The following is a 15092-nucleotide window of genomic DNA, read 5'->3' as shown; positions in this document are numbered from 1 at the left end:
ATTCACGAAGATGTTCTTTCAACTACCTAGGGCTAGCATATCACTTGAACTGGATTCTTTTATCTTGATATTATTATATTTATTTATTTTAATTTGCTAATAATTGATGACATAGATAAATCCGTAGTTTTTCATCAGTTTTTTAGGGTTATCCCTGCATGTTGTGTGGTCCGCCAGAACGTGCCCACGTGGGGTACTTTCATCCCCATGGCTAACCAGTCCTTCCGTTGCCTGTAAAACATGGCCTCGAACACCGTCGCATCAGCTGCACTTCTTGTCGCCCTTAAACTGTTGTTCTTCACCTTGGTGAGGTCGACCGACGACCTACGTGCCATGCACTTGGGACGGGACCTAGAAAGCTTAGCCAGCCAGTTGCCCTACACATACACTCAAACTGTGTGTCTGCATGTGCTGATTTGTTTTGGGGGAGCGGTGTAATGTATGGTAATGGTCTAAATCAAAGCTCTTGTTATCAACGTGCAACTTGGTGTGCGAGTCAGCATTTCCGGTGAATCATTTTCAAAGGAATCAAAATTTTCCTTTGAATCGGCGTTTACTTTGTGCTGCTCCTCACAAGGAAAGAAGATTTAGATTCCCCCTGGCTGCTGTAGAAATTTTTGGCAAACCATTTTCCTAGCAATTCCTTTGATTTGCGTCAATATTGGGCTGCTCTACAAGTATGTAAAGTTCACATCACAATAATAGTTTTCAAAGTTACCATAATACTAGTCATATCGTGTAATAAACATCGCAACTGTAATTTAATATTATAGCACGTTTAGCGGTTAACATATTTCCTCCTCACAATTTAATATTATAGCAGTTGAACATGGCAATGTGCTATAATTTCCCATACGAGTAATGGTCTAAATTACGGGAATCTATAATAAAGAAAGATCTAGAGATTGATCCTATAAGAGCAATGGGAACATGGCAATGTGGTATAATTTCCTCCTCACAATCACAAATTTCCAAACTTCACCAGCCAAACTCATGGAATGCTGCTTTCTCATATTCTTCAAACCAGCCAGCTCAAAGTGATGACCCTACAGTTGGATTAACATATACAAAACAACCGACCAGCCCTGTTGAACACACCATAAAACCCCCTCCCCCTTCGCTCCAAATTCACCATCCTCCAACACTCCTACTTTTAACTCTAAGCAAGCCAACTGCAACTAGGGTTTTTGAGATGGCTTCAAAGAGATCAGCTTCCACGGCCCTTCTTTTGGCACTCAATATTCTCTTCTTTTCCCTCGGCAATGCTTCTAACCCCTGCCCTCCCACCAACCCTAAGCCTAACCCGAACCCCACCCCCTACTCCATCTGCACGAGGCAGATGCCCCAGGGATGCCCTTAAGTTAGGTGTGTGTGCTAATGTGCTTAACTTGGTCAACGTCGTCGTTGGTTCACCCCCGGTGCAGCCATGCTGTTCCCTTATCCAAGGCCTCGCTGACCTCGAAGCCGCCATCTGCCTTTGCACCGCACTCAGAGCTAACGTCTTGGGCCTCAACCTTAACATCCCGGTTTCCCTTAGCTTGCTTCTCAACGTTTGCTCAAGGAACGTTCCTACGGGCTTCCAATGCTAAATAGACACTCTTCACTATCTTCATTTTCCTTATGTTTTCCACTATTTCCAATAAAGCAGTGTTTTCTTCTGGCAACTTTGCATTTTAAATTTTCCTAGTGGGAATTGATGCATTCTTCAAGTGTGTTTTTCCCAGTGTAAGGGACATGAAAAGACTTGTATTATTTTCCTTGTTGTTTCTTTATCGATTTAGTTATGTGATGCCTATTTATTTATATTTTTATGTTTGTATTTTTCGCTCAACATGCAAAATGTGGGCAAAACGCTTGGATCAATAGTTATATACAGCGGTGGATCCATAAATATTTTTTTAAGATAGACATATATATATATATATATATAACATAAAAATTTTAAATGAGATGAGTATAAATAGAATTTCAAGGTGGGTACCGTCCGTAAAATAAGTAAATAATCGAAGAAAATTCAGATTTTAAGGTAGGCACGTGCCCAACTTCACCAAGTTGTGCCTCCGCCACCGGTTCTATACCTTAATTAAGAATTCTTGAAATGCAAACTAATAACCATTAATGGTCAAACCCAGTTATCATTCAATAATGGTGGCTCAAGCTTGGGAGCGCCTCCGTTGCGTGGTGAGCTTGGAAGGCGTTACGGCATAGGATGTGGCTTAGTACGAGGAGCACAAGCATAAACCGGTTGCAATTATACCCACATGAAAAAGGTAAAAAGCATGCATGGCAACATGGATTTAAATTGAGATTACGACTGCGTTTTCAGTCGTGTTACGTTTATCGTGGTTTCAAATATAATAAATACTACTGCAGTCATTGCGGCTATCGTGATCGTGAATTTTTTTCTAAATAAGTTATTTTTTAAAAAGAAACTAATTTTTTCAAAAAATAAAATGAAATAACAGAAAAATAAAGAATAACAGTCCGCTATTGCCGTGATTGGCCACTATCCGCTAAATTAAGGCCACAATCTACCATTATTAATGTGATTATGTTTTTACACCGCTATTTTCCGCGACCACGATATAACGGTCGCGATACCGTTATCTGACCGCTATTTGAATCCCTGCATGACAATAAGCTTTACGTTACCCTTAAATATACGGAAAATTTGAAAAGAATAAATTACATTAGAGATTACTTGACTATGCTCAGGTATGGTTTTGGTTGCTGAATTTTTAAAAATATAAATAAAATAATTATTAAACTTTTTAAAAATATTAAAAATGATATTACATCTTATAAAATATCATTAAATTTATTAAATGACTTTGCACAACCAACAAATTTAGGGTCTGTAATCAGTAATCATAGGATATTAATAAGGAAGCTTAATTCTCAAGCTGCTTTGTTTCCATTAGATGTTGCTTTCTTACATGCTTCAGTTTGGATTTTCCGGGAAAATACGAAAAGAAGAAAACCAGAAAACTCAAAAGAAAATTAATAGAGTATGAATCTAGCTAAAAGAAAAAATCTCTAGCAATTTGATCAAAGCTTGAGGAACAGTGAAACTAAGAATTGATGGAAGTAATTATTAGGGCCCATGTGCTTAATTCCCCTCCTTTCTCAAACATCTGCAAATCCCCATCAATTGTTCTGGCTTTTCCAGTTCACCATGAAAGCTAAGAGACAAAGCTACCTCATCAGCATTCACATGCATGTGCTTATTTACTCGTCCTTTTCATTCATTCATTTTGGTTCCACAATTATCTCTTCTTTTTGTGTACATGTATAGTAATGTATCAGTGTTTTAATTTATTGACTAAATAATTCAGATCAAATAGTACGGTAAAGACTCGAAAGATTATCTCAGTTTAATAACCATTAGTCTGATGTACAAATTATGATAATGTTACTAGTAGCATGGTAACTAGTATACAAGAAAACAAAAATAGTTTATGAGATAGATCATTTTTATTCCTATCTTTCAACTTTATGATGGTGAATAATTGAACAATTAATCCATAGTTTTTCATCAATTTTTTAAAGCTTATAACGCATAAATTTATGTTAGGGGCGCGAACTTAAGAAGTTATATTAAAAAATTTTAGAGATGTAAAGCTATAAAATTTTAAGGGTGTTAAATTAGATAATCAATAGAAAATACAAAAATAAAATCTAAAATATAAGAGAATTTAAAAATTCTAAGGGGTGTGACAGCACCAGTACCCCTGTGTCCATCCCTGCCAACGTGCCCACATGGGGTATTTTTACTCCAACGTGCCCATGGCCATAACCAGTTCCTTAATTCGCCTATAAAAACCCTAGCCCTGATTCACCATTTTCATCACACCAACACTCACAACTGTTGTGATTCTAAAACATCATGGCTTCGACAACCGTCGCATCGGCTGCGCTTCTCGTCGCCCTGAACTTGTTGTTCTTCACCTTGGCGAGCTCGACCTACGTGCCATGCCCCCCGCCGCCCAAGAGCCCCAAGCCATCCCCCAAGGGCTGGCCCTCGGGGCCTAAAAGGCCAGCCACTTGCCCTAAAGATACACTCAAACTGGGCGTATGTGATGATTTATTGGGTGGACTAGTGCACGTCGTCGGAGGCTCACCGAGGACCAAATGCTGCCGTCTCATCTCGGGTTTGGCTGATCTCGATGCAGCCGTTTGCCTTTGCACTGCGATGAAGGCCAATGTGTTGGGGACCAACCTCAATGTTCCCGTTTCATTGTCCCTGCTGCTCAACGCCTGTGGAAAGAAACTGCCTGCCGGTTACAAATGTGCTTATTAAGCTCACTTCCAATGTTTTGGGTCTTTTATTTTCTTTTATCATGTTTTGGGTGTGTTTAATTTGGAGTTTTGGTATGCCATAATCATTCACTAAGTGCTACTTGTGTACTTGTTTTGCTGGTAGGAAAGAAGGCTTCTCGCCTTCTAATCCTAATTAATTTGTGTTCCTTAATTTCAGTTCAACATTCAATAAATAAACAGCTTTGCTCAATGGAATTTATTTTAGGGTAAATTACACATTTAATACTTAAACTATCAATATTGATCCATTTTAACACCTAAACTTTCAGTTTTTTTTAAATCGCACCTAAAATTTAGTTTTTATTTCATTTTAGTATCCGTGTTCAAAATTTAACGTTAAGTTTTGAAAAAATTGAAAGTTTAGATACTAAAACGGATCAAAACTGATAGTTTAGGTGCTAAACGCATTAAATTTTTAATAGTGGGTGCTAAAATGAATCAAAAACTAAACATTAGGTCTGGTTTCGAGAAAATTAAAATTTTAGGTATTAAAACAGAGCAAAACTGATAATTTAGGTACTAAACGTATATTTTACCCTTTATTTTATCAGTTACATGTGTTGAAACTTCTAACATAGTATGAAAATACAAATTGAACTTGTAAACTCGATTAATTCAAACTTTTTATTGACTTATCATCCTTAACTGATAGTTGATTATCTAAATCGTTACACCTTATATCTCATAAAAGATGTTTATTATTGATTTTTTTGGTTAAATTTTTAAAACTTTGAGTAATTATTATTTAAAATTTATTATTGATAAAAATATATTTTAAAAACTTTCAATCAAGTAGTTTTCAAATATATATTTTATAAATTTTAATTATTTAAAATATTTAAAATAATCATGTCAAAATTTAAAAAATTTGACCTTTTTAAAAGTTAATAAATTTTTTTTTTATGGGACGAGGGGAATATTTTTTTTTTAATTTTTGATCACATTCTTGAATTGTTGTTCCGTTTTTGTCAAGCCAACTGGAAAGCAATATGAGGTTTTCAAAATCTTGTGATTCAAATCTATAGCTGTGGGTATATGATGCAAAAAGCAAGTTGAAGGGATTAAAGGTTGAAAAATTCATGTCATATCAACAATTCCAAGAATCCAAAGATTTAATTAGCTTTATATCAATTTTTTCTTTAACCAGAGACGGTATCAACTTTAATGCTAGTTGTCGACCGTCGATTCTCTTTTATCTTTATTTTTCTTTTGTTTTTTAATATGAATAATTATGCATGTGTTACATGTTTATCTCTGTTTGTTTGTATTGCACGTTTATCTCTGTCTTTGGGGCATGTTTTTCAATTTTTTCTCTCGATCGTTTGTCCGTTCTTTTATTTATGTTTTATCAGGGTTGTATTTGACGACGCAACGACTGATCAAGATGACGCTTATTTGAAATCTTGTTGATCTTCTCTGCTATGGACCTTTGGATTGAATTTGGATGTGTGTTTTTGCGTTTGAGGATAATTTCTCACGACGCTTTGCTCTGATCTGCAATTCTCAGTGGTATTTCAATAGCTTAATTCTCTTTTGTGTTTCGTTTGCTGATGCAATCAGATTTATTCGTATCTATTTTTTTTTTCAAGTCTCTTGGATGGGGTTTTAACCTTTTCCATGTATGGTTTTTATATAATCTAAAGTGGTTAATTTTAATGTTATAAGAAAAGTCTGAATTATGTATTTAGTTTACGATGATAGTTATAAACTCTTATCATAATTTTGGATGTTTTCACTTTTTTTAATAATACTAACGGCGTTTATTAAAAAAAACAGCTTTATATGTGTTTTGCAATAAATTACACACAAAAAAATATTTTATTGCGAATTTGGCCTTTTATATATTATTAATCAATTGAATTATATTATTTTGATGAAATTAAAATCACATGTATTGATTTTTTTTATTTTGAAAACAAAAATGATAATTTTATTGGTACAGAATTCAAACAATTTGCCATGCAATCAGGAAAATTATACAAAGCACCAAAAATGAAAGACTATATAATTAAGACAAGTCTCACTTTGGTCCACTATATACTTAAGACTATATAAAAAATTCAAATAAATTAGAAAATATCTCATTAATAATCTTAATAAAAAATAGTATTATCTTAAAAAATTTAAAAATATATATATTTTTATTAAAATTTCATGTATGATTTGAAACATACAAAATCTTTGTTAAAATTAATATGTAAATAGAAACAAAATGACATATACATATAAAAACAACCACAATAATAAATAATATAAGATAATAATAAAAATGAACATGCTGAAGGACTTAATTGAAATAACAAAAAAATGGACAATAAAATAATTAAACATGCAAATTAAGGATCAAATTGTATAAATGATAAATAAAAGGAATAAAATAACAAATATCCCAAAGAATTTAGAAAGGCGTGAGTCCCATCTTGAATGATAGAGTGTATCCCAAAATTAGGGATGGGCATGAGTTCGGTCCGATTAGATTTTAAGTCTATTAGATTCGATCCGAAAATTATAAATTATTCACATGATTTGGATCTAACTAAAAAATGTACACTTTTCACCCAACCCGAATCCGACCCATTTTTTAGATAAAATTTGAATTTGACTCGACTCAAAATAATATATTTATTTAAAAATATTATTTTTATTCAATAAAAATATAAATTTAATTGAAAGAAAATAATGTATAGATGAATATTATTGCAATTATCCATAAATATATAAGGTAAAATTACAATTTTTTTGGGCCGGGTATTTTTCATCCTAAACCCGAACCCGACCCGAATATAACCTTAAAAAAACCTGACCTGACCCGACCCAAACCTTTTTTTAAATCCGGCCCGATTTGGTTCGGGTCCGATGTCCATCCCTACCGAAAATGACGTGGTTTTGAAGGGAAAAAGTAAATTTTTTAAAATGAGAGGTGCAACAATAGAACTTCCTAGGAGGTCACCCAATCTAGTACTACCCTCGCCCAAGCATGTTTAACTGCAGAGCTGTGATGAGATATGATGCATTAGTACTGGTATGATTACACCCGAGAAAAAAAAACATATATAAATCGTTAAACTTTGTTTCTTTTCATTTTTAATCAAAATTTTCTAAATTTCATTGTTTCTTGTATTGGCTATTGAATTTTTAATTCTACTTTTTAATGCTAATCAAGTTAGTTGAAGACGACATGTCCCAAAGAATGAAGATTGTGTCTTAAAGTTATTTCAGACCACAAGAATGGTTCACGGGTTTGAATTAGAGCCAAGGGATACTAGGGGTTGTTTGTTTGGCTCTGAATGATAGGGCCGACCCTGGGTATTTTTTGATCCGGGGTGAAATAAAAGAAATGAACCCTTAATTTTAAAAAAATATAAAAAATATATAGTATAAAATTGATATTTTTTTATTAAAATAAAAAAATAATAGCAACCATTCTGCCCCGGCCCAGGGCTCTGTTCCTCTTTCAAATGGCGATGTTGATGTGTCTATGCTTAAAAATATATAGTATAAAAATTATAAATTTTATGGGCCTTGGGCGAGTGCCCCTTCTGCCCCTGCCCAGAGCCGACCCTGCTGAATGGAACCATTCAGCGTTGAATGTTGAACCGTTCAATATTCAGCATGTTTGTTTCTCACCTCTGAATGATTCAGTGCTGGCTGATTCAGCAAAACAGTGCTGAATGATTCAGCATCAAAGTACATTCTGAATCATTCAGAGCCATTATCAAACAACATGCCACATTCAGAACTAATTCATACAGAGCATTTGAATCATTCAGCATTTGAATCATTCATCGCTTAATCATTCTGAAATAAACAAACAACCCCTAACTTCCCAATTCAACTTAAAAGTTAGTAGATTAAAATATAATTATTCTTCGTAATTTTAATCATCATACCTTTTTTTTCATAAGTATATGGTGAATAAAATATAGTATATATTTAAAGACTATCAACTCTTTGATAATAAATGCTTATAATCTTATACACATGCTCGAATCCGAGACCTCAAGTGACAAAAAATCTCTTAACCATTGAAATTGTTTAATTTGTTATGATCTAAATTAATTCCTCATTGAATTAAATACAAATAATTGTACACTCACTTTTAATATATATATATATATATATATAATATTCGATCTAAATTAATTAATAAATTAAATACCAATAATCACATAAAAGTTATTAAGCAACTCCAAGGAATCTGTCTTTTTGCGCAGTAAGATGACCAGTTTTCTTTGTAATCCTTTTTTATGTTTTCCACGTGACGATGCTTAGATATTCCTCAACAAATTCTCAGTCACGGACACAAAACTATACTTGCAAGTGTGTTTTATTTGTGCTATTTTTATTGCAATTGTAAATATAAATTAAAATAATAAAAATATAAAATAACAAACAAATTGATAATTATCATTGAATTTTATACCAATCAAACTCAATTAATTTAGAATCACATACAGATTTCATTAATAATTGACATGGAAACATAAGGAAATAAAACAAGGTGAATAATACAAGTCTCGTCATGTCCCTTAGAGATACAAAAAGCCCTAAGAAAGCACTTGAATAAAAGTAATGGACTTATTAAGTATCAATCTCCGCGCAAATGAAAAAACAGCAAAAGTTACCAACGACAACACTGATTTACCGGAAATACTGGAAACCGTAAGAACGACGACGACGAAAAGAGTCGGTTTAGCATTGGAAGCCGGTGGGAACATTCCTTGAGCAAACGTTGAGAAGCAAGCTCAGGGAGATTGGGATGTTAAGGTTGATGCCTAGTATGTTAGCTCTGATAGCGGTGCAAAGGCAGACGGCGGCTTCAAGGTCGACGAGGCCTTGGAAAAGGGAACAACATGGCTGCACCGGGGGTGCACCGACGGTGGCATTGACCAAGTTCAGCACATTAGCACAGACACCTAGTTTGAGGGCATCCCTGGGCACCTTCCTCGTGCAGATGGAGTGGGAGTTGGGTTCGGGTTAGGGATGGTGGGACGGCAGGTGTAACAAGCACTGCCTAGGGAGAAGAAGAGGATGTTGAGTGTGAAAAAAAGGGCAATGGAAGCTGATCCTTTTGAAGCCATTTTGATTTATTGAAAACCCTAGTGGCCTGCTTGGCTCAGGGTTCAAAATACAAGTGTTTGAGGATGGGGGATTTTGGGGTTAAGCGAGAGGGGTTTTATAGTGTTTCCAAGAGGGTTTAGGGTTAATTTTTTTAATGTTAGTTTGAGTGACCAAGTTGTAGAATAAAAATCATAATCTGGGCTGGCTGGTGAACAGAGACGGACCATGACAAAAATTCAGGAGTTGCACAAAAATTAGACATATCCTAATTCCCACAAAACTGAAAATAGGTGTTTGATTCATGGGCTTAAAGTTTATTTTTTGGGCTTGATCGCTTTTTTTAATTTTAAATACGATATTAATTTTTTTCTATAATAAAGAGCAATAGTTACATACAATATTAAGAGTGACACTTGTATTAATTAAAAAAATAGAAAAAATTAATACTAAATAGACAATTTGAGAAGTTGCCTGGGATACCCAGGGCAACTATAAGGTCCACCCCTGCTGGTGAAGTTTGGTTGCTTGTGAATTCTGAGGTAGAAGCTAGCATATTTCCATGTTACCACTCCCCTATAGGATCAATTTTTTTTTGGATATTTGAGTTTTGTGATTCAAATTGCATCTTAATTCGATTTAAAAAGTTTGCGGTACGATCCAGTATTTAGTGAATAAATAAAATTGAGAAAAAATAGGATCTATACTATACTATGACGGATGCAGACACTCGCGAACCGAAAAACTAGTGAAATAAATGTGATTTTTTTTTCATTTAGAAATTTTTACGTAAAATTTTAGAATCTTGTGTTAGTGAAGATAATTCTTCCCGTCATTATCTCCCTAATAGTGTATTAAAAATGCTATTTCCCCCCCTGAAAAACAAAAGGCATCTTTGATGTTACAGAGTGTATGGAATCTGAAGCATATGAGAAATCAAACATGTAATAGAAACAGACCGTTTTGAGATGGTTCCTTAATATTGCAATAGTTCTTGATAATTTCTGCATGCAAACCCTAATTCTGTCTGTACGTGGGATTTTTATGTCTTGAAATCTTGGCATATGGCCGATGGAAGTTGTCTAGCTGGATTGGACGGGTGTGTCACGGGCGAGCTTAGAACCGACCACTGGATTCACGAGATTACCAATTCTCGCTCACGTTTAATTGATAACTTTTAGATGTTAATTAATATTAGTAAAAAAAAATATCAAAGGTCCGTGTACTTAAAAAAAATTAATGTGCCACTAGTATTATTTTTTTAGTGTAGTCTTTCAATTCAGAAAATAAATTTAATGTAGTTCTTTAACCAAAGTTTTTCGTAGTTTAACTATTGCGGTGCTGACGTGATAGTTGATGTGACGTCCATTATAGTTGATGTGACGTTCATGATAGTTGATAACATGGATGATAACATGACAGATGTTTTAAATTGGTAACTTAAACATGACAGATGAACTGACATGTCAATACCGTGAATTGTCACTGCAATAATGTTATAGTCAAACGACAAAAAAAGTTAGTCAAATAATCACGCTAGGTTTATTTTTTGAGTTGAAGAGTTTCATTAAAAGAAAAAATAATACGATGATCATTTTAATTATTTTTTTTAAAAAAAGTAGAGAGACATTTAATGTCTCTTACTTTAATATTATAAAAAATCAATAACTCACTAACTAAAATTGAGTCTCGTGGTACTTGAACCCAGCTCTAATTACCTTAATTTAAACCAAATATTAATTTAATTATCATTAGCTACTCTTTTATTTTTAGTATTTTTTATGATCTTTATTTTCACAGTATATTATTATTACTTCTACATCTGAAGCTAAATGTGAAGGAAAATCTTTTGCATAGTTCGCTTTTGACATTTGTGATTCCACCATACAAGGTTGATAAAAAAATATTACAAGATAATGTTTATTTAAAATTATTTTAATTTAAAATAATATATATCTTATAAACATAATTAATCGAATATAAGTAATAATATCTGTTAGTTATAAAAATGTACATAATATATATGTGTGTGGATGGATGGTAAAAAGACATTTTAGACCTCTCAATTTTAAAACTAAATAAGTAGGTCTTTTTGAAAAGTGGAATAATCTTTGTATAGCTTGGGTCATGCGCGGATGCACTAAGCCTAGTAGGGGTCATATGCATATCCATTATTTTTTAAGAAAAGAATAAAATTTTAAATTTTATTCTTAAATTTCTGGATTTGTCGCTGACTTGGGATAGTATAAGATTTATACTGTGAAGGGATTCTTCTTTTTATTGAGATGGATAAATATAAATACGTTTATTAAAAAAATAATACAAGTCTTTTTATGAGATAAAGAATCCAAAGAGAAAACTAGAAGAAAAGTAAAACACTTATTTAGTATCAATCCCTCCGCAAGGAAATGAAAACAACAAAGTTACAAAGAAAAACATGGATTCACTGGAAATACTTGAAACCACAAGAAAGATGAAGACAGGGAAGAGTGGCGATTTAGCATTGGAAGCCCTTAGGAACATTCCTTGAGCAAACGTTGAGGAGCAAGCTAAGGGAAATCGGGATGTTAAGGTTGATGCCTAAGATGTTAGCCCTGATAGCGGTGCAAAGGCAGACAGCGGCTTCGAGGTCGACGAGGCCTTGGAGAAGGGAACAACATGGCTGCACCGGGGGTGAACCGACGGTGGCATTGACCAAGTTAAGCACATTGGCACACACACCTAGTTTAAGGGCATCCCTAGGGCATCTGCCACGTGCAGATGGATTCGGGTTCGGCCTCCGATTAGAGTTGGTGGGAGGGCAGGGGTTAGTAGCAGTGCCTAGGGAAAACAAAAGGATGTTGAGCGTGAAAAGAAGGGCAATGGAAGCTGATCTTTTTGAAGCCATTTTGATTTTCTTTTTGAAAAACCCTCGTGGCTTGCTTGCTTGGCTTAGGGTTAAAAGTACAAGTGTTTAAGGATGGTGAATTTGGGACGAAGGGAGAGGGGTTTTATAGTGTTTTCAACAGGCCCAGTTGCTTGTTTTCAATTCAGTGCAGGCCGGTGAAGTTTGGATGTTTGTGATATTGAGCTGGGGAATTAGTACATTGCCATGTTATTACTCTCAATTGGACCTGTCTTGGCATAAACTACTTGTTTATAAATTATATAATCACCTATATATAATTAATTGGTCGCATTAATCCGAATAACATATTTTAAAATTTTATTATAGAAACACCTCTTTTAATTCAATTTATCCATTCATAATATCAAAATCCAAACTATGAATATTATTTAAGAGAATTAACGCCTCGTTCATAATTGATTCATTGTATTATCTTTTGCGGGTAGCATTCCGAAACTAATTTTTGGACAAAAGTGATCGAATTGTAATTTTTTCCGTAACTTTTCTTGCTTTAGTTTAAATAAATATTCATACGTTTGTACTTCATTACGATTAATATAAGGGGATTTTTAACGAGACCCATATTTCTATAAAAAAATATGTCTATAAAAAATATTTAAATCATATAAGTACTTAAATATTTAAATCATATAAGTACTTAAATATTTTAAGTACTTAAATGATTTAAATACTTTTTTGTATAATCATTTGATGATTTAATTTTTGTATTTTTTTTGAATTTTTATAATTTTGTATGCTTTAGATCTTTAATATACTTTTAAATATTTACACTCTTGATATAAAATCATATGTCTACCAATAATTATTTATATTTACCTTTAAATTTGAATCAATTTCCATACTAATTAAGATAAAAAAATTGATTAAACACCTAAGTTACTTAGTTGTTACCAAAGATAAAATTGATTAATCTGATATAAATCACATGCTATAATAATTAAATCAAAAGTTGTTAACGATAAATCTTATATATTAACGAAGAGAAAACATTAAAAATCATAATATATTTTCGCCGCTAACGAGTATTGGCACAAGTGATTGAAATTCAAGAATTTAAGCTTCTAAGGTCAAGTTTGAATCACATCACCGTCACTCTTGGTGAACAATCTGTAAATTCTTATGTAAATCCCAATTGGGTATTAGGTATACCATGGTCATAGATTGGGAGAGCCACCCCTGACCTAAACTTTTTAATACCAACAAAAATAATAATATATTTTCGACAATGTTAACATAATGTGCCTTTAAATATGTATTTAAAAAACGTTATAATACATTAAAATTTTCATTAAAAAATATATCAAATGATAATTCGAATAATAACAAATTAACAATAATACATTCTTTACATATAATTTGAATCCCTTGACAGATCTTCCATTAACAACAAAAGTTACAAACAAAAACACTGTTTTATTGGAAATTGTGAAAACCATAAATTTCAAAAACCATGATAAAGATGAAGGTACTGAAGAGTGGAGATTTAGCATTGGAAGCCCGTAGGAACATTCCTTGAGCAAACGTTGAGAAGCAAGCTAAGGGAAATCGGGATGTTAAGGTTGAGGCCCAAGACGTTAGCTCTGAGTGCGGTGCAAAGGCAGACGGCGGCTTCGAGGTCGGCGAGGCCTTGGATAAGGGAACAGCATGGCTGCACCGGGGGTGAACCGATGACGACGTTGACCAAGTTAAGCACATTAGCACACACACCTAACTTAAGGGCATCCCTGGGGCATCTGCCTCGTGCAGATGGAGTAGGGGTGGGGTTCGGGTTCGGCCTCGGGTTGGGCTTAGAGTTGGTGGGAGGACAAGGGGTAGAAGCACTGCCAAGGGAAAAGAAGAGAATGTTGAGTGCCAAAAAGAGTGCCAGGGAAGCTGATCTCTTTGAAGCCATTTTGATCTTCTTTAAACCTAGTGGCTAAGTGTTTGGAGATGAGGAACTTGGGGTGATGGGATGAGGATTTTATAGTGTTTTCAAGAGGGCTAGCCGGTTGTTTTTTTAGTGTATGATTTGTATGATAATTAATTTTTGAGCTGGATGGTGAAGTTTGGAAGTTTGTGATTGTGAGGTGGAAATACAGCAAATTGCCATGTTCCCACTGCTCCTTTAGGATCAATCTGCATGTGGATCTTTAGCACAAATTATATGATCTGCAACAGGTATCATCAAATGGTAAGATAATCAAATTGAGGTGGCCGGTGAAGTTTGGATGTTCGTGATTGTGAGGTTGAAATTATAGCAATTTGCCATGTTCCCACTGCTCCTATATCATCAATCCACAGATATGTCTTAGCACAAAATATACTATTTGCAACAGTCCTTCATCTATGTCTAACAATTCAAATCATCAAATAATGTTGAGTCATGGAAGCTGATCTTTTTGAATCCATTTTGGTCCTCTCGAAACCCTAGTCGGCTCGCTTTCTTGGTCTAGAGTTAGAAATATTAAACCAACAACCTTTCATAATGGAAGAAGATGGGACCCTGAAATTACTTAGTTCATGCCATAGAATCCATCCTGAGAGCATTATGAAACTAATTTTTGGACAAAACTGATCCAAAAACGGGGTTGTTTACTTTAAAATAAATATCCTGCTGCTCCATGTTCTCTCAGAATAGGATGATAGTTACAACTTGCAAACAGGTGAGGGACGAAAACAAAATCAAAATGGATGACAGATTCAAGATGAAAATAATTAATCTGTCATTGGACGGTAGCTAAGCTTTGTCCAACCTTCATGTTCTTCCATTGTCTTCCATTATCTTCTAAAGCTTAGTCCAACCTTCATGTTCTTCCATTTTCTACAT

The 15092-nt window shown here is 34.0% G+C and overlaps 3 protein-coding genes and 3 pseudogenes across 3 annotated transcripts; 2 read left to right on the top strand and 4 right to left on the bottom strand.

Annotated features, from left to right (window-relative positions):
* Positions 1-1192: 1192 nt before the first annotated feature.
* On the top strand, positions 1193-1643 carry LOC120186016 (annotated as a pseudogene).
* Positions 1644-3835: 2192 nt separating this feature from the next.
* LOC120186013 (pEARLI1-like lipid transfer protein 1) lies at positions 3836-4510 on the top strand. The gene has a single exon (XM_039190081.1). It carries the CDS (start codon positions 3887-3889, stop codon positions 4298-4300), a length of 414 nt encoding a protein of 137 aa, XP_039046012.1. The 5' UTR covers positions 3836-3886; the 3' UTR covers positions 4301-4510.
* A 2727-nt stretch (positions 4511-7237) lies between these two features.
* LOC120186042 lies at positions 7238-7356 on the bottom strand (annotated as a pseudogene).
* A 1522-nt stretch (positions 7357-8878) lies between these two features.
* On the bottom strand, positions 8879-12337 carry LOC120186018 (annotated as a pseudogene).
* Positions 11478-12265, bottom strand: LOC120186017 (14 kDa proline-rich protein DC2.15-like). The gene is made up of 2 exons (XM_039190083.1): positions 11845-12265; positions 11478-11487 (listed from the first exon to the last, which is right to left on the bottom strand). Exon 1 carries the CDS (start codon positions 12263-12265, stop codon positions 11876-11878), a length of 390 nt encoding a protein of 129 aa, XP_039046014.1. The 3' UTR covers positions 11478-11487; positions 11845-11875.
* Positions 12338-13747: 1410 nt separating the features above from the next.
* LOC120186014 (14 kDa proline-rich protein DC2.15-like) lies at positions 13748-14194 on the bottom strand. Its single transcript, XM_039190082.1, has one exon. It carries the CDS (start codon positions 14175-14177, stop codon positions 13770-13772), a length of 408 nt encoding a protein of 135 aa, XP_039046013.1. The 5' UTR covers positions 14178-14194; the 3' UTR covers positions 13748-13769.
* Between the last annotated feature and the right edge of the window lie 898 nt (positions 14195-15092).

This window comes from Hibiscus syriacus, unplaced genomic scaffold (assembly GCF_006381635.1).
Source record: "Hibiscus syriacus cultivar Baekdansim isolate YM2019G1 unplaced genomic scaffold, ASM638163v2 tig00113156_pilon, whole genome shotgun sequence".
Lineage (NCBI taxonomy): Eukaryota > Viridiplantae > Streptophyta > Magnoliopsida > Malvales > Malvaceae > Hibiscus > Hibiscus syriacus.
This window is presented reverse-complemented; position numbering and strand designations above follow the sequence as displayed.

Bases quoted from the DNA above. Each gene is read 5' to 3' on its own strand.
- LOC120186017 (XM_039190083.1), bottom strand. From the start codon at position 12,265: ATGGCTTCAAAAAGATCAGCTTCCATTGCCCTTCTTTTCACGCTCAAC.
- LOC120186014 (XM_039190082.1), bottom strand. From the start codon at position 14,177: ATGGCTTCAAAGAGATCAGCTTCCCTGGCACTCTTTTTGGCACTCAAC.
- LOC120186013 (XM_039190081.1), top strand. From the start codon at position 3,887: ATGGCTTCGACAACCGTCGCATCGGCTGCGCTTCTCGTCGCCCTGAAC.